A 21,896-nucleotide genomic window follows, 5' to 3' on the forward strand; every position below is an offset into this window, starting at 1 on the left:
GAACACCAGCCCCCTCCCCCCCCCATGTGACCTCTCAAGACAGCAGCTGGGAAACTCAGTGCAGACACAACTCAAGTCAGAGAATACTGTGAAGAGAGGACCCTGGAAATTCACCAGCCCACCCAGGACCTCAAACATGAACTGCAAAAATCATATCATGTGAAAACAGTTTCATTCTGAAGTGTCACATATTTCCAGGATGTGTAACTGGTCAAGATTACAGTTCACAGACAGGAAGTCTAGCTTCTGCTCCTATTGGATATGTCAGCTCAGCAAAGCAAACTTACCCACTTTCTGTTTTTAACAAGCTGTTGTGAAACAAAAGGTGGGGGCGCGGGGATCCACTTCAGCAGGAGGAAGCCTTGGCCATGGTGCTCTAGCCCAGGCTCCATGGCAGGTGCAGGCTTTTCAGGCAAGGCCACCCAGGCCTGCAGCAGCCTGGCCCACCAAGACATGGCCCTTCAGCAGCATTAGCAAATCCCACCCCCGGATCTGACCAGGGCCTGGCCTCTCCGCCTCATGGAAGCCCGTTCCTGCCTGCTTGCTCTCAATGACATCGCTAAGAACACAGGGGCTATTGTGTCCCACAAGTGCCTGTCAGCTTCATGCAGAGGGGCCACCTCACCGCCCACAGGAAAACCACAAAGGGTTTTGACTTGGAACGTGGGAGCGCCCTTCAGAGCAGATCAGGATCAAGGCTGTGAGTATAACCACTACTGCAGTTCAGGCCGCCCACACAGCTTGGTAAAAGACCCATCCATATATCCTGCCATGTGTAACGACGGAAGCACAAAGACTCACTGTCACCATTTAATAACAGCTTCATTCACGGTCCTCACCCCGGCTCTCGGAAATCAAGGAATCTCCTGTGCTTCAAATAAAGCCAAACACTCCTGATGACAAGGCTTTTCCCAAAATCACTTTTAATAGGTGTAGCTTGCTTTTCCCAGTATAAAAATGGCCATTCCTGATTTTATATAAATTAAATGTAGAGAATCATCATCAAAATGCATCAAGGCACAGGTATCAAACGGGGAGACGGTGTTGGAATCACAGTGGAGACAGGCCTCTGAAAGCAGGCACAGTACAGGCTGTAGTGACAGCCAGAGTCCAAGCCAGTCCAAGGCAGGTCCTCAGACTACAGGGTCCATGGGGGTGGGAGATACGCACAGGGCAGCAGACGGGTGGCACCAGGCTGCCTCTGCAGAGGGTCTGCGGCCTCCTCTGGATACCCGGAGGCTTCTGGGTACTCTGGCCTGTAATAGCAGCTGGTGGTCTTTTCCACGAATTGCCCTCTGTCCGCAGTGTCCTGCAAAACTTCTCCCACACATGGCACACGACGAGGGAGACCTCCTGCCGTCAGGCACAGCACCCAGATCTCGTCCGTTCGGGTGTTTTGCAGCTGGCTATATCCACAACCTTCGAGGGCTCCTCAGACCTCTGCCGCGCGATCATAGGCACCACCAGGTCAAACAAGGTCTCAAACAGGAAGTCCACATTGTACCCGGTCTTGGCACTGGTCTCAAAGCACATCTGCTCAGCAGATGGCATCTCCCTCTCATCCAGCATCTTGTACTTCAGGATCTTCTTGTAAAGGGCCATTGCATCCTCCAGCTGCACCTGCTTGGGCACCTTGGAGACACAGCTGCCCTCCTTCTCTGAGGCCTGTCCGTCCTTCTCCCCGCCCTCTGCGGCCCGCTCCGTGGTCAGGTCCACTTTGTTCCCCACAATGGCGAATAGGCAGTCACTGTTGGCTGTTTCCGTTAGGCCCAGGAACCTGTCCTCCAGCTCCAACAGGCTCTGCGGGTGGCTCACATCGTAGGTAAGGATGATGGCCGCCGCCCCCCGGCAGTACATGGAGCCCAGGCCGTGGAACTGCTCCCGCCCTGACAGGAAGGAAACGAGAAGCGGTTATTGCTCTCAGGGGGCACACATCCCCACGCTGTGGTCAGGATGCCCACCCTGCCCCCAAAGACTCAGGACACCAGGGCAGGGGGCTGAGACACTACTGGCCAGATAAAACTGGCCCGGGTGACCAACCAGGCCCCCATACCCTGCTAAAGCTGGCCCTGGTGAGTGAGCAGGGCCCCGTGTCCTGCTAAAGCTGGCCTCTCCACCGCAGGCACCAGAAGCAGTTCTCACACCTCACCACTCACCACTGTCAGTACTCAGGACAAGGGACACACAGGAGCCTCCTGATCAGGGAGTGGTTGCCTGTTCTCACTTTAAAACAAGACACTTTGAGGACCCCCAGTTCAAATCACCACATCCACGTAAAAAGCTATTCATGGGTCTCGGTGGCACACATCTTTAATCCCAGCACTTGGGAGGCAGTCAGAACTGAAGTCACTAGTCTGGGAAATGAACACATTTTTTTAAGTAGCTGCTGAAATGTGATGACTGCTATAAGCTCTGTACATGCCCAGGGAAAGAAGGGATTTTGTCATTCGAGCTCTGCCACACGCAGCCTCACAGCTGATTGGCTGAGAGCTGGCAGAATCCCATGACAGTGTGAGCAGGAAGAACAAGGCAACGAGCCACTGAGGCAGAGGTGGGAACAGGACAAAGGCCAGAGCCAAGAGCTCAGCCCTGGAGACCTGCAAGCTGTGCCTCCCTGTGTATACTTTTTTTTTTTTTTTCATGAAACTAAGATTTCCCCAGTGTTTCCAAGTTCAACCCACAATGCTACTGGAAAGGTTATTTTACTTTCACTTCATAAAGCCCAGTGAACTTTAAACAGCACTTACAGCCATAAACTTCCTCTGTGCACAAGAACTACATTTCACCTGCCTCTGTTTTAAGTATCTGATGATGGGATGGTCCATGGACACAGCTCTACAGGGACGTTTGCAAAAAACAAATAATAAAGTCTTTATGCAACAAGGAAAGAGGAGCCACATGTCTCCCTAGGTCAGTGGTTCTCAACTGAGGGTCTCGATACCTTTGGGGCTGAAGTGTCCTTTCATAGTGGTCACCTGAAAAACCATCAGAAACACAGATATCTACATTACAATTCGTAACAGTAGCAAAATTACAGTTGTGAAGTATCAATGAAGACAGTTCTGTGGTTGGGGTCACCACAGCATGAGGAACTGTTTAAAGGCTGCAGCATTCGGAAGGTTGGGAACCACAGCCTCAGGCCATGCTGTGTCCCCACCTCAGACAGTATGTACAGAGTGTGGAAAAGCAAGCCATGGGCCCTTAGTGTCACCACCAGGGCTTCTCTATGGGAACCATATTGATGCCTTGGATCCCAGATCTCAAGAGACAAAGGTGAGTGGATCTCCGTGAGTTCAAGGCCAGCCTTGTTCTGTGAGCTTGGGACACAGAGAGAGCCTGCCTTAAAAAACAAATAGTACCGCCGATGACACCCTTTGCCACAAGTCATGGCACAAGCCACCTCAGACAGGCCACAGGCCAGGGTTTGGTCCATCAGTGTCTGGCTGTTCCTCTAACAGGGTCTCAGACGAGGCTAACACACTGGGACCTCCTGTAACTTAGTATTCTGGCTCAGGAAGCCCTGGGAGGTTCGCAGAGCCTCAGTCCTGCAGAAATTCAGACATCCTCCTTGGACCTCAACCTTCTGAGCTGTTCCCTGAGGGAAAGCCCTAATACTACCGGAGTGACGTTTGGCTTCTTAGGACCTGCACCTCCAGAAAAGGGGTGCATTTAGCTACTGAGGTTCCCCTAAGAAGTATAGAGTGGTCTCAGCAGCCAGGCTTTCTGCTGCATCATCCCTAGACCACCCTCAAGGTCCAGTCCCAACACGCACACTGAGGCACAGCCTCAGAGATGCAGCTCCCAGGGTGACTAGACCTGCACACACCTGGTGTGGTCCCCACAATGACCATGCACCCAGACAGAGGCCTGACACAGGACTTTTCAACACTAGAAGTAGCACGCTGCCCCTGTGGTGGTTTGAATAAGAATGGCCCCTATAGGCTCATATATTTGACTGCTTAGCCACCAGGGAGTGGAACTGTATGAAAGGATTAGAAGGATTTGGAGTTGCGGCCTCACTGGAGGAAGTGTGTCACTGGGAGGTTTCAAAAGCCCACACCGAGTCCAGTCTCTCTCTCCTCCCCTCCTCCCTCTCTTCCTCCTTCCCTCCCTGCTGTGTAAAGTTCTGATGCTTCCACTCCAACAGCCTGCATGCCTGTGAGCCACCGTGACCTCCCACCGCAGTGCTACTGGACTAACCCCCTGAGACCGTAAGCCAGCCCGCAGTTAAATGTTTTCTCTGTAAGAGTTGACCTAGTCATCGTATCTATGCACAGCAACACAGCAGACCCCCAGCGGCCACTTCCCCATTGCCAGCCCTTCCTGACACTGGCCTAGGTGGTGTTTTCTGCTGAAAATCCAGCGGTGGAAATCCCCTGCAGCACACACGGATTCCCTCGGCCTTCAGAGTATGAGCAGGCACCGAGACTGGCAGCTGTCCAACGCTGACTCCGCCTGCAGAGTTTACCCGGGGCCCAGAAAGGAAAGGCAGGACTCCCGGGATGGGCAGCCAGCCTCAAGCCTGTGACCATTTTTCACAGCTGAAGGGGTGTGACAAAGACTGCAACAAGGAATCAAAATCTGAGCTCCTGCTGGCCTCTGAGTGGCTTCTTCCTGCTTTCCTCTTTTAGGCCATGTCCCATGAGAAAGGAAATTTTCTACACGGTGAATCCAAAGACACAGCCTTACCCTCATCCCAGAACCATGTATAGAACCTTATTGGGAAATACAGTTAGGGTTCAGAGAGCTTCCTAAATTATCCCAGTTATTACAAATTATTACAAGTGTCCACAGAATAGATACACAGGAAAGAAGGTCCCGTGACCCTGGGGGTAGAGAGTGGGGTGACTCAGACACTGGTCACCTCTACACCGGCAGTTCTCAACTATGGGTCATGGCTTCTTTGGGGGTCAAATGACCCTTTCTTTCACAGGGGTCGTCTAAGACTATGGAAAAACACCTATCTGTTACGATATGTAACGGTAGCAAAATGACAGTTATGAAGTAGCAACGAAATTGATCATATGGTTGGGGGTCACCACAACATAAGGAACTGTATTAAAGAGTCGCAGCATTAGAAGGCGGAGAGCTGCTGCTCTAGACCTTGTTTAGACCATCAGCCCCAGCCTCCATAGCTGAGAGGGAAGGGAGCCTGTGGCTTGATTCCACTCATCTGTGGTCATCTGTCACAGTTGTCTCCAGAGCCCAGCACCTTCCAACCTCCTGGCAGTAGGAATCCCAGCTCTGTCTGTCTGTCCTGCTGTCATCTGGGAGGTGGCTCTCAGCTGGGGCTGGATGTTAGAACACTGAAGTGTCAGGCAGACACGCGGGTCCTCAGTACCCTGTCTGGACCTTAAATTTGAACTAGAAGACTAGACATAGCCCAGAAGGTCATATAGGTGACCTTGTCTCAGTACTGCCCAACACTCACCAGAAAACCATCAAATCCAGCCCTCCAGGCTGTCTGCCCCAGAACCAGATCGGCAAGTTTCCAAGCTGGGAGGCAGCCCTGGCTCCCTGCCTCAACCCAACACTCTCGGCACCTGCCTGCCTCTGAGTCGGAAAGCCCAGACCTGGATGGCCATGGTGGTGGTAACACACTTCAGCCAACTCACTCAAACACTTACGCTATATCACCCCTGTGAACCCCCCAGTCCAAGGCCAATGGCAGCATCTCCAGCCTGGTGTCCAAAGCCCCCTATTGCCCCTTTCCAGCTGAGCATCCACTGCTCCCTTCCTATTGAGCTTCTCACTTCCCCCACTGCCCCTTTGCAGCTTAACCCTCCAGTCCCCCAGCAGGACCTGCTCCAGCCGTCTGTCCACGAAAGGATATCCTTCCCCAAATGCCTTCAGCCACCTCTTGGTCCCCTCCGTCTCCAAGTCCCTCTGGCCATTTAAGCCTGAATAATCAGTACTTTCTAGTCCTTCCTGCACACTATGGTCGATCACGGGAAGCACAAGGATACAAGTGGCTTTTAAACGGGCTCTTATTTTTCTCTAAATCACCGGATGACCAGCACCATCCAACAACAACAAAAATGGGCCATCTTCCTCGACCCCAAGCAATAGTTTCTAATTGCTACATTTAAGTTTAAACCGGTAGAGCTGGGGATGGCTCAGCTAGTGAAGTGCTTACCAAACAAACATGATCTGATCCCCAGAACTCTCGTATCAAACCAGGATGTAGATGCTGAGGCTTGCCAGCAGCCTAGATAACTCAGCAAGCTCCAGGTCAGTGAGAGTCCCTGTCTCAGAAAGCAAGGAGACCCACATCCTAAGTAACAGCACCTGAAGTTGACCTCTGGCCTCCCTCAGTGTGGTACCCAGTTCCCAGGACCAGGGGATGCTCCATCACCATAGGAAGGAGACAGTGAAAGAAGAAAACAGAACCAACATCTTCAGTCTCCCTGACCCTCACAGTCAGATGCCAATCAAGCCCGTATCTTTTCCCTCTTCTTGATCACAAGTCAAGCCTCAGATCCAGCAATTCTAGTCCCATGGGACCTAACTGTCCTGCCTGCCCCAGCACCTCACAGCCCAGCCCCTCCACTCAGCATGTACAATCAGCAAGGCTTCGTGGGTAACCAGGAAGCCCCATACCATGCCCTGGACACAGGCATTCTGATGGGGAACCAGTTGGAGGTCAAGTGGATGTCTGACCATGTGACAGACACTGTGCTCAGCCCCAAATGGGAAGTGGCACCTAGGTCACTATGGCCTAGGTTCTGACTTTCACTTCCTTCTTGAAAGGGAGCAGTAAACCAGAGGCACACCACTCATGCTCAGAAATAGGTAAATTTACTCCCCAGTCCTAAGGTGGGGTCGGCAGTGCTCCTAAAAGACAACCCAAGTCCTCATTCCCACCCTGTGTCAGTGACCTTCTCTGGGAGAGATGATAGCTAAGGTCACTGGAGGACACCCACTGCTCAGCCAGCTGTGAGCCACGGCCATGGGAGGAGGCACAGGGTCAGACATGCAGAGGTACAGTGAGGTCTTGAGGACAGGACTGTGGGAATCCCCCAAAGGAGGAAGACGTTTGGTTCTGCCCCGCACTGGAGCAAGCCACCAGCACCTGAACTTCAGACATCCAATCCTCGGAATTCCAAGAGAATAAGTTTCTATTGTGGTAAGCACAAAGTGTGTGAGCCTTGCCAAAGGAGCCCCGAGCTACTCAGGCCCAGACTGGAGGCCGCCACCCCTCACCCTCACCAGGAAATCAGAAACCATGAACCGATTAAAAAAATCATAGTCCCCACTGTGTCAGCAGGGTGAGCCGGGCAAGAGGCGTGCTCCTTCCTCCTAGCCCAGCCATCCCTCGTCCCGCCTTCAAAATCAAGACAAGCCAATCACGAACATCAGTGAACAAGAAGAAGTTGTTAAGAATGGATCAGATGACAGCAGACTTGCATCACAAAACTCAAATCCCACCCCTGAAGCAAGTCAGCAAAACCACTGGCTTCCTGAGCACGAGACTTACCCAAGCACAGAGACTCCTGGACTCCAGCATCCGGTTTCGTTTCTCAACCTTAAACCCAACCCAAGGCCACGACCTTTGCCCTTCCTTCTGACTGCACTAGAAATGAATAGCCAAGTCTGGTTCTCTATCGCGCTTGACAAACACGAGGAAGGAGGGGTGCACCCCCAAAGAGCTGTCTGAGAGACTGAGGAGCCATCTGCCAAAGCAAGCCTCCTGGGCTGCATGGTGGGGAAGGAGGCTGCCCGGAGGCCTGTGAGAGGGGCAGAGGACCTGCCCTGAATGGTAAGCCTCTGGTGGCCGCCACAGAACCTAAGACACGAGAGCGTGTGAAAGAGTGCCAGGCCAAGGCCACGGGAGCCACATAACAAAGCAGGACAGGTGAGTCAGAGTTCAGGTCCCTGCTCCTCATGCCATGTACACCATCAACCTTGAGTCCTACCCTAGGAAATGTTGGGAATACGGATGTGGGAGTGGGATGGTCGCTGTGACCTAGGGGGTGGTCCTGTCCGTAAAATGCTTGCTGCACAAGCAGCAAGGGCCAAGTTCGATGCCCTAGAACCCAGCTAAGAAGCAGGGTATGGCCGTGTGCTTCCATGACTCTGGCCCCGAGAAGGGAGACTGGCAGGCCCCAGGGCTCACCGTCCGCATAGCTAAACCAGTGCGCCCCAGGTTCAGGAGAAACACTGCCTCAGAAACTAAGGGAGGTAACAGCTAAGGAAGACACCCCACACTAACCTCACATGACACACACGTATACACACACATAAAAAATGATGAAAGAATTTTGGTATGTCCTAATGTAAAGAAATAGCGGATCAGGCAAACCCAAAAAACCAGAGAAGCTTCAAGAACGAAAAGCGTGGCTCCTGCCCGAGATGGAGCGCCGTCCCACAGGTGACGTGGACAGAAGTGCAGAGAACTGTTCTCAGACACAAGGCACAATAACGCCGTACGCAATGGAGAGTCCAGCTCGCAGGCTTGGGTTTACCGCCCTGTGGGAACAGCTGAGTAGTCAGCCAGTGGCCGAACACAGTCACCTAGAGCTGTGATGAGGTGGACACAGCCTCTTGGGAGCAATGCTAGCACAGAAGACAGGGTGAGGGGAAGCGGAGAGAGCTCCGGGAGGCAGGTCCCGCCTCACAGCTGAACACGGCAGCATACTGTCACCAGCTCATCAGTGCCACCTGAACCGTATGTTTGGTCACTTGAAGGATAACTAGCAGGAAGGCACACATCCCACACAGATGACCAGGTGCACAGAAGCTGATCCCGTAGCTGGGGCTTGGTGGCGGGGTGCTAGAAAAAAAAACTAAGGAGATCTGACCGTGACCGGAGCTGAAATCACAAATCTTAGCAAGCAAGAATAAACTGAGAGTAACTCAGTAACACCAAATAATGCAACGAAAAGAGGGGTCCTTTAACACCCGGGAAAATGCTTACATAACGTACTTAGCTGGGAAGACAAAAGCACTCTCAGAACCCCACTGAGCCGCCCTCCGGATCTCCTTTTCCTTCAGTGGACACTGGCGACTGAGTCTCAAAGGAGATTAGCAAGTAAAAAAAAACCCAATCTCTTGCAAAGTCTGCTTATTAGAGCAGGAAGCTAAGGTCAGCTTCAAACAAGTTTTAACTTGCTTCAAAGTCAAGACTGGACCACAAGAACCACAAAGAAGCGTCTAGAAGGCGTTTTCTTGAATGCATTATTCAGAAGAGCCTCAGATGGGGCGCATCGGTCTGCAGACATCCCGGAACGCTAAGGTCTTTGATGAATGGAAGAACACCTTCTGCAACCTACAAAAGGCCTCCGAGAAACACAGGGAACAAGCATTTTCCGTGCATGCACTCACGGGCAGCCTAGTCAGCCCTTTCTCCAGGAAAAAGGATGTGACAAGCGGCAGGAGGGCGAGTACTCTAACAAGACTCTGCAAAGTGCATTCACCTTCCACATACAGGGTGACAACAGAAACGCCAAGGCTGGGCATCTGATCCTGTGCCCAGGATGAAAGGATTCAGAGTCCGAAGCTAGCCTGGGATAAGTAGCAAGAAAAACAGAAAAAACAGGGAGAGGAAGTCTGTCTGCAGATGTTAGAGACCCACCTGAGAAAACCTAGAAAAAAACTATTGTAACATAAAAGAGTCAGGGTTTTCTTCAGAAAAATTTAAAAAAGCAATATGCTTAGATTGTTCATAATTGAGCATTTTATAAAAACTTATTATCACACTAAAATATAACAACATTAGGATGTATGCAGAAGTAAAATTTTAAAAGAAGTTCCTAAAACTTTCAGATTCACTGTGATAGAGGGCAGAAGAAGTTCCTAAAACTTTCAGATTCACTGTGATAGAGGGCAGAATGATGTTTGCCGGGGGCTGAGGAGAGGGAAGGGGAACCAGCAAGGAGAAGTACATTTTCATAAGACTGAAAATTTCCAGAGGGCAAGGAGGGTGAAGGATAGACCATGGGAGACAGTGCATCCCCTCCTGTGCAGGCTCGGGGCCCTAGATTTATCCTCCAGCCTCAGCAGGGAAACCTGGAGCTGGTGAGGATTGCAAAACAGCATAAATGTATTTGTGTAAACCTAACTGATTAAATTGGTAACTTTGCGTACATGGATTATGCCACAATTTTCAAAGTCTGTAAAATATAAAGCCAACAGCTACCATCCCCAGGAAACTTGGATGACATGATCCCTCTCCTCTGTGTTCTGATGACTCTTAGTTTGCATTCTATGGTTGTAATAAACACCAGGCCAAAACAAGCAAGAGAGGAAAGAGTTTATTTCACCTTACCGCATCCATCATGAATGCAGGGCAGGGCAGAAACTAAAAGCAGGCTCTTGGAGGCAGGAACCTACATGAGAGAGTCCACCCCAGTGGTCTGGTCCCATTCATGTCAATCATTAATCAAGAAATTGCCCCCACAGATTTGCCTATAGCCTGATCTGATGGCATTTTTCTCAACCAAGATTCCCTTTCCAGATGCTTTCAGCATGTGTAAGTGGAAAGAAAACTAGCCGGCACACTCAGCTTGATAAAGATAGCTTCAGAAGCACCAACATGCTTTGCCATCCCACTAACAAGTGAAAACTCTGCGCTTCCCCATGGATTAGCTTGACCAAGAGATAGCCTAAGGTTGAATTCTCCACGTCTTTCCCTGTATCATCCACCTGTCCTAACAAAGGACTTTATTCTATATTTACTGAACAGCACAGAAAATATTGCATCATATTATTTTATAGTTACCTAAAATTATGTATAGTACATGTAAATGTATGTATATACTTGTATAAAATATATATAATATAGATATGTATCTAGATAGACATCTAGATAGATAGATAGATAGATAAGGAAGTCAATGTACTCCGCAAGAATCATAAGCTAAAAAATAAAAATAAAAAATGAAAAAAAGAAGTACCATGAATGAGAAACCTCCTTTCAAATGGTTGATCAGGATAGTCCAGGTGAGTCCCAAAACAATATAGACTATTAGTGTAGTCCTTGGTCACCTGTCAGGAGCAGAGCATGAAGCCCTATTGTTTGAGACACCACACTTAGGTCACAGGACTTCAATGATCCAAACTGGATCTGGCCTGACCTGAAAGCCTCTTTCTTCATTCTAGCTTCAATGGCCCCAGAAAATCCTATGCAAGCTGCCAACAGAGGGAAGCGATTCAACAGCCGTATGCAGCTGCAACAGCTATAAACCATGACAATCACCAGCATGGTAAGATACACTCAAAGGAACAAGAGGTGGTTACACACTGGTCATAACCAACAGCTGTCTAACTGGACGCAAGGCACACTTAACAAGAGGAAACTGAGGCAACTTCCCAGGATCAGTGCGATCACAGGCTGGAGAAAAGCACCTACCACTGCTACTTTGCTAGACCAGCCTAATTCCTTGCTGCATTCCAAAGTTTATTCTTGCACCCACAGGTAAGTATAGCTACAACCTCTCATTAGAAAACAAACAAACAAACAAACCCTCTTTACAGCAAATGAACACCAGCATAGAAAATCACACACAATGCAGAGATCACTGGAACACGGGGAGCCCACGCCCAACAGCATCTACGTCACAACCCTCCATCCATAGCTGAAGAAGCATCACAGAATGGAGGACAAGAGCAGAACACAGGAAGCCTGCCTTGAAACAATGTCTCCTTGAAACAAATGGCTGCATGAACAAGACCAGAGCAATGGCAATAGTGATGGACTCGTTAACATGGAAGGAAGGAAATTTCTCAGGGTCATACCCCTGGATAAAGAACTTCAGGCAACTTAGCTGATGAGAGGGAGAATGAGCCTCTTCCAGGGGTGAGCCCCTTATTGGTTGTCCAGTGCAGAGTGGCCAACCTTGAAACTACACACATACACACACACACACACACACACACCTTGAAACTACACACACACACACACACACACACACACACACACACGCAAACAACAAAATAGATTTGGTGGCTTGTATTTATATATATTTGTGCACACACACACATATATGTAACAAATATAATTTTAAAAAGATGTTATCAACTTGAGAGAGGGTGCCGTGGAAGGGGCTTGAAGGAGAATAGTGGGGGGAGCATGGAGGGAGAAAAAGAAGAGAAATGATGTAACTCTATCTCAATTAAAAACATTTTTTAAAAGAAAGTATGGCGTGGGCAAAGAGTGGGGGACACGTTACAGAAATCTTTATCAGCATTTTACAAGGAGTCAGCGTCACTTCGACTGACCCCAACTGACCCAGATAACAAACAGCACTGCAAATATCAAGTTGATCCACATTGTTTTCACATTTATGCCAGATATTTGTTATATGAGGTTGCTTTAAAACCTGCTGATTGTTTTCAACAAATGCTCACCACATCATACTCATACACACACATATATACACACACACACACACACACTCACACCTTACTCTGGGTCAGGGCATACATAACCAAAGAGCTATGCTTTAGTTGAGGCTGTAAACGTTATGATTACATAAGAAATCCAATAAGATCGTTGTTACATTATTCTCCTAAAGGCAGGTTAAGGTCATAGGCTAGTTGGGGGTGTGGTGACTCACCCCTTTAATCCAGCATTCAAGAGGCAGAGGCAGGTGAATCTCTGGGAGTCCCGGGCCAGCCAGAACCATATAGCGAGACCCTGTTTAAAAGGACATAGGCTGACTACACAGCAGTATATCAGGTTAAGTCTTAAGTGACCCCAGGGCATATTGTCAACCCAACTCTGAGAGCCAACAAAAATTCCAGACTCTGAATGTAAGAGGTGCTTTCATAAAAATGGTATCACTACAGCTCACCAGAGTTAATCTGATTTGAAATTAATTAAGTTTGGAATGTGTTTTGCAGCCTCTGTAAAAATTGCAGCTTGCTAAGTAAGCAATAGGTCACCAGCTCCGACAGATGGAAACATCCTCAGTGGAACCATGGTTGGGGCACACAGCACAAATCAGCCGTGGTCTCCTTGCTTGGCAAAGTGCTCCATATGCAAGGAACGCATGTCACCTTCCTATTTGTTTATTTCGTTTGCGTGTGGAGTGTCAGGCATGTGGTGCACCCTTGCATGTGGGCCCTTGGAGAAGGATCTCAGACATCTCCCTCCATTGAGCTACCTTACTCCTTTAAAACAGGTTTCACAAAGAAAAGAGACAGGGTCTCTCACTGAAGCTTGCTGTTTTTCAGCCAAGCTGGCTGCCTACAAGCCCCAGCAGTCCTTCCGTCTTCACCCCATCCCCACTCTTACCCCCAGCACTGGGGTTACAGGTGAGCACACAGGCATGCCAGGCTCTTCATGTGGTCCTGTGGGCCCACACTCAGTTTCTTGTACTTGTGAAGCAGGTGTCCTTACCCACAGAGCCAGCCCATCTCTGTAGTCCCTGCCTGGTTTTGCTTGAGGACGACAAAAAAAATTTAAAAAGTCCCCAGAACAGGATGAAAGTAGCTTTTCTCTTATGTCCCGGTTTCAGTTCCTTGTCCTACATCTGTGGATTTTGTGGAAGGTATGAGAAGAGACGGATTCCTATTCCTGTGCGGGGCCATTGGGATCTTCAATATCTCTAAAGAAGGGACGGCCGGCTCCCCATGCCCTGGCCCCTTGTTAAACACCAACTGGCCGCCAACGCGTGAGTTTATTCTGGGCCCCCTGCCACGTTCTGCCGTCAGCCAGGGTGCCTGCTTTCAGTCCGTTCCTGTCAGAGCTATGTTTTGAAGTGAAGCGGTGTGAAGTCCCAGCATTATTCTTTTAGGTCTGACCACTTCCGCTATTCTGGATCTTTGGAGTTCCACAGAAATTGGGAGGAAGGGCTTCTGTTCCACTTTTGTGAAAAAAATAGCACTGGAATTGGAGCTGTAGGTCAATTTCAGTACAGACATGTTAGCAATACTCTCACAGTACGTGAGACTTCTGTTTCAGACAGTTCATTGTTGGCACACAGAAATATCGCCCAGGTTTGTAAGTGTCAGACCCAAAAGAAACTGGGGACAAGGGGCTCACCGTGGGGCCTGCTAGCAGCCTGCTAGCCGGCTGGCCACCAGGCACCCGGTACCTGTGGCTCCCTCAGTCTCCTCAGCCTGGCCCCACCCTCAGCCTCTCCAGCCCGCAGGCTTCCCTTCCCCTGTGTTCGCATTCCTGTGTAACCCTGCCATTTTGTCCACGCCCTGTCCTTGCTCTCATGGTTCTTTTTGTCCTCTTACTCCCCTCTCTTTTGCCCCTCTCTTTTGCTCCTCCTCTCTCTGTTGGCCTTCCCTCTTTCTATGGCCCAGTTCACTGTACTGTCCATGTTCAGTCCATTTCTTCCTCTCCCTGCTCTGGACTCTTCAGGTGCCTCTGGCTGTGCTCTCCCTCATATCTACGATAGAACCTTCTCCTCAGCCATACCCTGCAGCGATTGTGTCCTCATTTCATTCAGTTTGGTGTCCTGAGACTTGACTGTGTGCGTTTGGCAGCTCTAACAGGTTTTTGTAGTTATTAGACTGTTCTCTGTACACAAAAACATAGTGTCGGGGCTGGAGACAGCTCAGCGGTTAAGAGCACTGGCTGTTCTTCCTGAGTTCAAGTCCCTTCACCCACATGGTGGCTCACAAACCATCTATAATGGGATCTGATGCCCTCTTCTGGTCTGCACCACATACGCACACAAAACACACATAAATAAATAAAATATTTTTTAAAAAGCATGGTGTCTGCAGACGCAAGGCCATTTCACTTCTTCCTTTCCAATGTGAATGTCTTTTTTTCCCTTGCCTTGCTCTGGCTAGCACTCCTAGCATTATCTTGAATAGAGCCCTTCTTAGAGAAAAGCTCTCCTCTTTTACAGCTGCATATGTTCCCACTTGGCAATGAGGCAAGACCGTGCTACTGTCAAGCTCCTCCCTTGGAGGTTAGCACAGGGTCCATGTGCAGCTGTGAGAGACAGGCAGCTTCCTGCCTGCGCCCTCGATGTGCAAGGGTCATTCCAGGAAAGCTGTGAACCCGTGGCCTCCCAGTGGTTACAAAACCCTAGACCTGCTCCTTCAGCTGCTGTTTTATTGAAGCACATCAGGACCCGCCCCTCTGCACTGTGACTCGCCTGACGGCTACTGGTCTTTGGGATAGGCATGGAAGTGTGTGCCTCGAGATAGTTAGCATTTCGTGCCTGGCTCAGCCTTGCCAAGCCAGGTGTTTACAAGCAGCACGTGCAGGACCCCAGGCAGCAGGAGCTGACTGTAGGGCTGGTCTCCATGCAAGGCACAGGCCTCTGGCAGGACCAGGACCTGTACTGCACAGGGAGGGAACATGCCCCGCGGCTGTGCACAGCATAGCGCTGAGGACTACAGACACTCAGAAATGCCCACCAGTTGGGAAGAGCATGTGATAGAAGAGAGGAGTGCTCAGGGATTTTACACATTCCTTGGGTTAGTTATGTGACAGGCACGTCAGTATACAGCTGTGCCCTTCCAGCTCACAGATGTGATGTACACGTTACACTCTGTGCAGCAATGTGAACTAACATGGAGCAGTCATGGACACAAATACAGGGCAACTGTTCCTTCCACTCTCTCTTCAGAATGATGTCACCTGAGAATGGTAGAGCAGGCTTGGTGATTCAGCCCACAAGCTCTGCAGCCATTCACCAGGCTCAGCTTCCAGCCCAGCCACTTCCTCCCCGTGGATAAGTATCTTGCTGCAGTTTGCCAGGGCCTGAGTACGGCAAAGAGGGAGGCTGATTAAGGCACACTCAAAGGGACAGAGGTCCTGAGAGTGGTGTGATGCTGTCTCAGCCTTGGAAGATTGTAGGGAGAAAGGCAGGTGACCACACACGCAGACAGCAGCTAAAGTGCCCACACATCATCATATTCATTCAAGGATACTCACTTCCAGTCTGTGGAAGCTACACGTGAAAGGGGCTATTTCTGTCTGTGAACACGGATAGTAAGGGTAAAAACTTTGAAAGCTAAATAAGAAAGGGGCTGGAAGAATGGCTCAGACTTCAAAAGCTCTGGCTGCTCTCCAAGGACTCAGGCTCAGCTCCCACCACACACGCGGAGGCTCACAACCGTCTCAAACTCCAGTCCCATGGGATTCCGTGTCCTCTTCTGAGCTCTGTGGCCATGTGCTGCACGGACACCATGCAGACAAACCATCCATGCCCATAAACTAAACTCAGCTAAAGAAGAGAGCTGATCCATAAAAAACAGAAATGGAACCTTAGCTAGGCAAGTCAGTGAGAGCGTTACACTCTTTGTGACCCAGTAACACCACGCCTCGGCTCTCTGAGCATCAGAACACACCCTGAGGCACTGCATTTCATGTTTGATAATTTAATTCCACTTAGGCCAGTAGTTTCTCTGTCTTTGTTTTGGTTTGGTTTGGTTTTTGGAGACACAGTTTCTCTATGTAGTCTGTCCTGGACTCACTTTTGTAGACCAGGCTGGCCTTGATCTCACAGAGATCCACCTGCCTCTGCCTCTGCCTCCCAAGTGCTGGGTTTAAAGACATTCACCACCACCGCCCAGCTTGGCCAGAAGTTTTTCAAGAAAATGCCCCAGTTGGAAAGTTTCCAGGTTCAACTCAAGAGTTTCAGCAAAATTCTAATAATCTGGGGCTGGCAAAATGGCTTGGTGGGGGTGCAAGGCTCATGATCTGAATTCAGTCCCAGAGACCATAGTGGAAGGAGAGAAACAACTCCACAAAACTGTCCTCTGAGCTACCTATGAACATTGTGGCATGCATGTGCCTGTCTACTCACACACATGAACACACACAGAGAAAGAGAGAGAGAGAAAATGTGCAGAACATTAAGTTTTGTTTTTTTAGATTTATTTATGTATGTATACGAGTGCTCTGTCTTCACGTTTGTCTGCACACCAGAAGAGGGCATCAGATCCCATCATACATGGTTGTAAGCCACCATGTGGGTGCTGGGAATTGAACTCAGGACCTCTGGAAGATCAATCAAGGCTCTTAACCACTGAGCTGTTTTTTACAGCCCAAGTTTTTGGTTTTTTTAATTCTAACAGTGTTTGAGCATCCCACAAAATGTGTGTGGTAAATGCACCTTTTCAAAAGTAAAGGAAAAAGCAAATGCATGGAGCATCTCCTGGCTTCCTATTACCTTTGGCTTCCTTCTCTGTGCGTATTTCCTGGAGGAGAGAGAAAGCCTCCTCTGAGGCTCGAGTCAGGATGCCCTGCCCAGCAGTTATGGAACTTTTAAGTTACAAAAGCTTCAGGCTCTGACGAAATCACATCGCCTTTCAAAATAGTCTTTACACAAAAGGTACCTGCACTGCTTGATGTGAGGGAGATTCCAAAGTAGCTATGACAGCATTTGCCAGAAGTCACACTGTAACAAAGGGAAAATACTACCAGAAGCCTGCAGAGGGTGCTGACGCTGATGGGGTGGGGTACCTCCTATCCCAGTCTACAGCCCCCCTAAAAAGCTTTACAGAGATAGAAGAGGTAGAGGGTAAAACAAAGGCTGCTAACCCCAAAGCAAGGAGTGATCCTGGAGGAGAGGACCCTCAGTCATGGGTTCCACAGCTGGTTGCCAGAGCAGAGTACAAGGAGCAGGGAGCCCCAGCAGGCTCCACGAGCTGAGGCAGCAGGGAGATGGGATTCCTGTGCTAAGGAACGCAACCATGCTGTCATCTGGGCTGTGGCCCACCTGAGGCCACTCAGGACTTCCAGACGGGAAGATGATGACGTGCAGTGTTTTAAGTTGCTGCTTGTTAGAGAAGCAAACCAAACAAACGCTGAACCCAAAGATGCCAGCGATGGAGGTGGGATGCCACTGTGACGTGGGTGGAGTGGCTCGGAAGTGCCGCTGGCAGAGGCCAGGAGCATGTGAGTGCAGAGGGAGAATTAGCCTGGACTGCCTAGAGTGGCTGTGGAAATGGGCTGTGGCAGGCTCACTGGTCGGGAGGCACAGGAAGCCAGCCCTGTATCACAGGAAATCCAAGGCTGTGTGATCAGGGATCAGTATGTGATCAGGGATCAGGGGAAGACAAGGCCTCCCTCAGGCTTGGCTGGTCAAAGCCTCCTGGAAAGGAGAGTGTTGGAGGGAAGGGGACATGGTCTGGAGGAACCTCTGATTTGCACCTGTATAGCTGTGTGAGAGCAAACCGTTCAGGTGATAAAGGAAGTGCTGGAGGTGTGGCCTGGCTCTTCCTGCTGCCTGTATTGAAGTGTGGAAGAGGGAGGAGCATCAGAAAGGTGATAGGTTGGGGCTTTCTCAGTTGCCTAGACCACACTGAGTGTGATCCACTGTCAGGAAAGCCTGCTGTGCCCTGGGTGTGTGGGACAACCCTCTTAGCTTGTCAAAGGACCAGAAGGCCAGAGCATCCAGCAACAGAGGGCTAGCCTGCGACATCACCCTTTCACTCCCACACATCTGCACCCCATGACAAGGAAACTGACACTTGGCAGAGCATGGATGGAGGAACAGGACCCCGGTCTGAGCTGGGGCTCTGAGTTGCTTTCCCAAACTCACCTGCAAGGGTCACGGGGAGGGTGGGGCAACTGTGAGGCTGCAGCTGGAAAGGGTTGGGACAGCACATGAGGAATGGTGTCTGGCCAGCAGAGGTCTGGGATGGCACATTCTCATCCTGCTACATTGTCTTCAAAACAGACCTGAGATTGGTGGGAAACACGCGCCCTGCAACTCCGCCCTGCAACTCCGCAACTCGCTCTTCCGGAACCTGAAGCTCAAGGACCAGCAACTGAGTTGCCTGTTGTTGCTAAAATCCCTTCCTCGACTAAGGTCCCAAACACAAACTAATGCAGGATTCCACCCAAGTTCACTCTGGGGGACCAATGAGATTACTGGGCTTCCTTACAGAGTTTAGTGAGTGTTTCCTACAGGGGTGTGGTGCTCTACCCCCAAAAAGCTGCACTGGAAAGTCTTTACCCAGCAGGGATGAGGACTTCCTCATAGCCCTTCAGTGGAGTCCTCCTCCTGGTCTTCCCTTGCCTGTATACTCCAGCCCATCCAGAGGCCATGTACAATGAGAGCTAGACACTCAAGATCCCACGGCCCTCCCACCGTGTATGAGGGCACATAAAGAGCCATCAAGCCCAGCTGGGATAATCACAAGTGGGTTCAACCGAATGCCCCAAGATGGCAGTTGTTTAGCCTGTTCAGTCCTGTTCAGTGGCTGTGCAGAACTTAGCACCAGAATGATGCTTGTCAGCTATTTGCTAATAACAGGTAACATTGCCACCCTGTTGGCAGCTCTGATCACCCCAGTTTTGTGTCCTGGCCTGACCATGTTGAAGGCTGAGCACCCCTCCCTCCGCTGTAGAAAGAGGTGTGAGTGACCAGGGCATAGTGGGCGGGGGGGGGTGTGCCTGGACCCAGACAGACCTGGTCTGTACCCTACTTGCCAGCTATCTGTGAAGAATCTTCACCAAGAGGCGCAGCAGCCTAACGAGCCAGCAAGCCCTCCTTCCACGCCCAGCCACACTCGGCACTCCCTCCTAGCAAGCCCAGGTGCTAAGCATTTGGCGTTGGCTTTTGTCAAGAGTCAGACACAAGACAGGGCGCTGTGGCTCTGACTACGGCAGGTCCCAAAGCCCCACAAGTGTGTCCTGTCACCACCCCACCTGCCTGGCACCAGAAGCAGCTCCAGGCTAGCGGTGGTCTGCCTCAGTTGTGGAAGTTATGCTAAAAGTCACCTGGGGAAAGGGCAGGGATTTTAAACCGGATGTGAGGGTGAAAAGGATAACCCTTTAAGCTAGATAGTCCACACAGAATCCTGATCAGTAACGGCTCCTGCTCTGCTTCCTCCAAGTGACTGACAGCCCACAAGTCACCAGCAAAGCAGGCACAAAGTTGGTGACATGAGCCACTTGTTGACCCTGTACCTTGTTCCCTTGAGTGTGTGGACACAGACATCAGGAATGTGGAGAAAGGGCTTGGCCACCCTGGACTGTTCCAGTCATCTGACTTCACACTTAGGGTTCCAGGAACACAAAAGCAGCCAAAGAGGCCAGGAAATGAGTTGAGCTGCTACCACCCCCACGCAGGGAACCAGCAAGCTCTCAGGATATCACATCAGCAGTGTTACAAAATCCTCTGGTGACCAAAATTCCGGATGCATCACATCTTTGGCCTTGGTGAAGAAACTGGCTCCACCTATCAAAGTGAAACTGCTACTTCATACCCTTCGGAGACATAGAAACTCTGTGCTGTGGTCACAGGTCTATGCCTATTCCAGAAACACTGAGAGGTAGACGGAAAAAGCCAACCAATTCTGCTTTCCCCCCTTATAAACCAAGGGCCGCAGGGGAGCCAGTTAAACCAAGCAAAGAGGCGGAGCTCTGCCCAAGGCTTGGAAAAGAGTCCAGGATCTGACTGGCCTTAATTTTCGGAGATTACATTCACGGGTGCTCAGTGGGAGGCAGGCGGACAGCCTGAGAAAAATCAGAGGCCTTGCCTGCAACCTGGAGTGGAGTCTAAGGACGCCAGAAAAAGCGAGGCAGACCTTCACTAACTCAGTTTTAATCGGAATGTGTCCAGCAGATTGATATGCCCAAGACAAGGAGTCAGGGACTAGGAGCAAGACTTTTGAGTACTTCACTTTTTAAACATAAAGAGTCAGAACTTGGAGTTTCAGACATTGGAAGCCTCAATCCCTGAAAGTATAACATACTTCCGGGCTTGTTTGTTTGTTTTCATTTAAAGTACCTTATTCTTTACCATGGAAAAGAAAGAGAACACAAAACAATCTGTGCCAATCTGTAAGGTCCAAGACGAAATCGTACTGCTGAAAAATCACGAACAGCACACACACTAAAAATAATTCACTACCTATCTTTAAAATGTCAGCACAGGAAACTATTCCACCCACATGACTTGCGCACCAGCCAAGACCCAGCAGTGGGTAAATAGCCGTGAGTCGCAGAGTCCAGGCGAGGCCAGCTCTACCTCCCCGTCGGCTGGTATCCAGCGGGGCGAGTCAACTCCCTCTGCCTCAGTTTCCTCGTTCATAACGGGGACAGTAATAGCTTCTCTGCTCAACTCCCATTGTTTGCTTTGCCCAGCAAAGGAGGTTACCCTGAGGGGAGACTAAAGCACCAAAGACGCAAAGTGGTGCGACCCAGAGCTCTCTCCCAGGGTAACCTGGAACTTTCCGAGGACGCTCAGAGTGGGCTGGAAAACTGGGGATTTTTCTCAGTCAGCAAGGCAAGGCAGGCGGGGAGCGAGAGGCAGCGAATGCCGCAGGCCGAGGTGGGGACCCCGCGTCTGCACGGACGCGACTCCTCCGTCCCGCCGAGCCCCAGGACAGGCTGTCCGCGGCGCCGCCCTCACCTGCGGTGTCCCATATGGAGATGTTGAAGGAGCGCCACTGCTTCAGGTAGAAGGCGCCGCCTACGGTGCTGACCGTGTCCGGGAAGCGACGCTCCATGTAGCGCTGCAGCAGCGACGTCTTACCCACGTTCATGTCCCCCAGCAGCACGATCTTCCCGTCCGGCTTCCGCATGGCGGCGGAGCGGGAGCCCCTGCGCTCCTCGGTCAGACGCCCGGGACACCAGGGGACGCGGGCCCCGGGCTCCTGGTGGCCCTGGCCTGAGGTCCCGGCGCGCTCAAGTGCCAAAGAGGAAGCGATCCACGGCGCTGTACTCGAGTGAGAATTCAGCCCTGCGCCCACGTGGGGTGCGCGGCCACCACGCCCACGCCCCTCGGACCGCCCCGGCCCCGCCCCCAGCCTTCTTCTCCCAAGCCCCTTCCCCAGCGCCTAATCCTCTCTGCCACGCCCCTGTCCCGCCCACTTTCCCCTCACCTAAATTCCTCACGTCCGCCGGCCCAGCTTTAGCCTCGCGCCCACAGAGCTCTCCCCTTTCTTCCCCGTTCCTCCTTCCTCGAGGTCTCTTGCGCGTCCCTGTAATCCCAAACCCCATTCCGCCTTCATCTCTCTCCCCTTCC

The 21,896-nt window shown here is 50.7% G+C and overlaps 1 protein-coding gene across 1 annotated transcript; it reads right to left on the bottom strand.

Moving 5' to 3' along the window:
* Positions 1-906: 906 nt before the first annotated feature.
* On the bottom strand, positions 907-21,685 carry Rab20 (RAB20, member RAS oncogene family). Its single transcript, XM_021637534.2, has 2 exons — positions 21,282-21,685; positions 907-1,886 (listed from the first exon to the last, which is right to left on the bottom strand). The coding sequence occupies exons 1-2, from the start codon at positions 21,451-21,453 to the stop codon at positions 1,360-1,362; spliced, it is 699 nt and encodes a 232-aa protein (XP_021493209.1). The 5' UTR covers positions 21,454-21,685; the 3' UTR covers positions 907-1,359.
* Between the last annotated feature and the right edge of the window lie 211 nt (positions 21,686-21,896).

This window comes from Meriones unguiculatus, chromosome 4 (genome assembly GCF_030254825.1).
Source record: "Meriones unguiculatus strain TT.TT164.6M chromosome 4, Bangor_MerUng_6.1, whole genome shotgun sequence".
NCBI lineage: Eukaryota > Metazoa > Chordata > Mammalia > Rodentia > Muridae > Meriones > Meriones unguiculatus.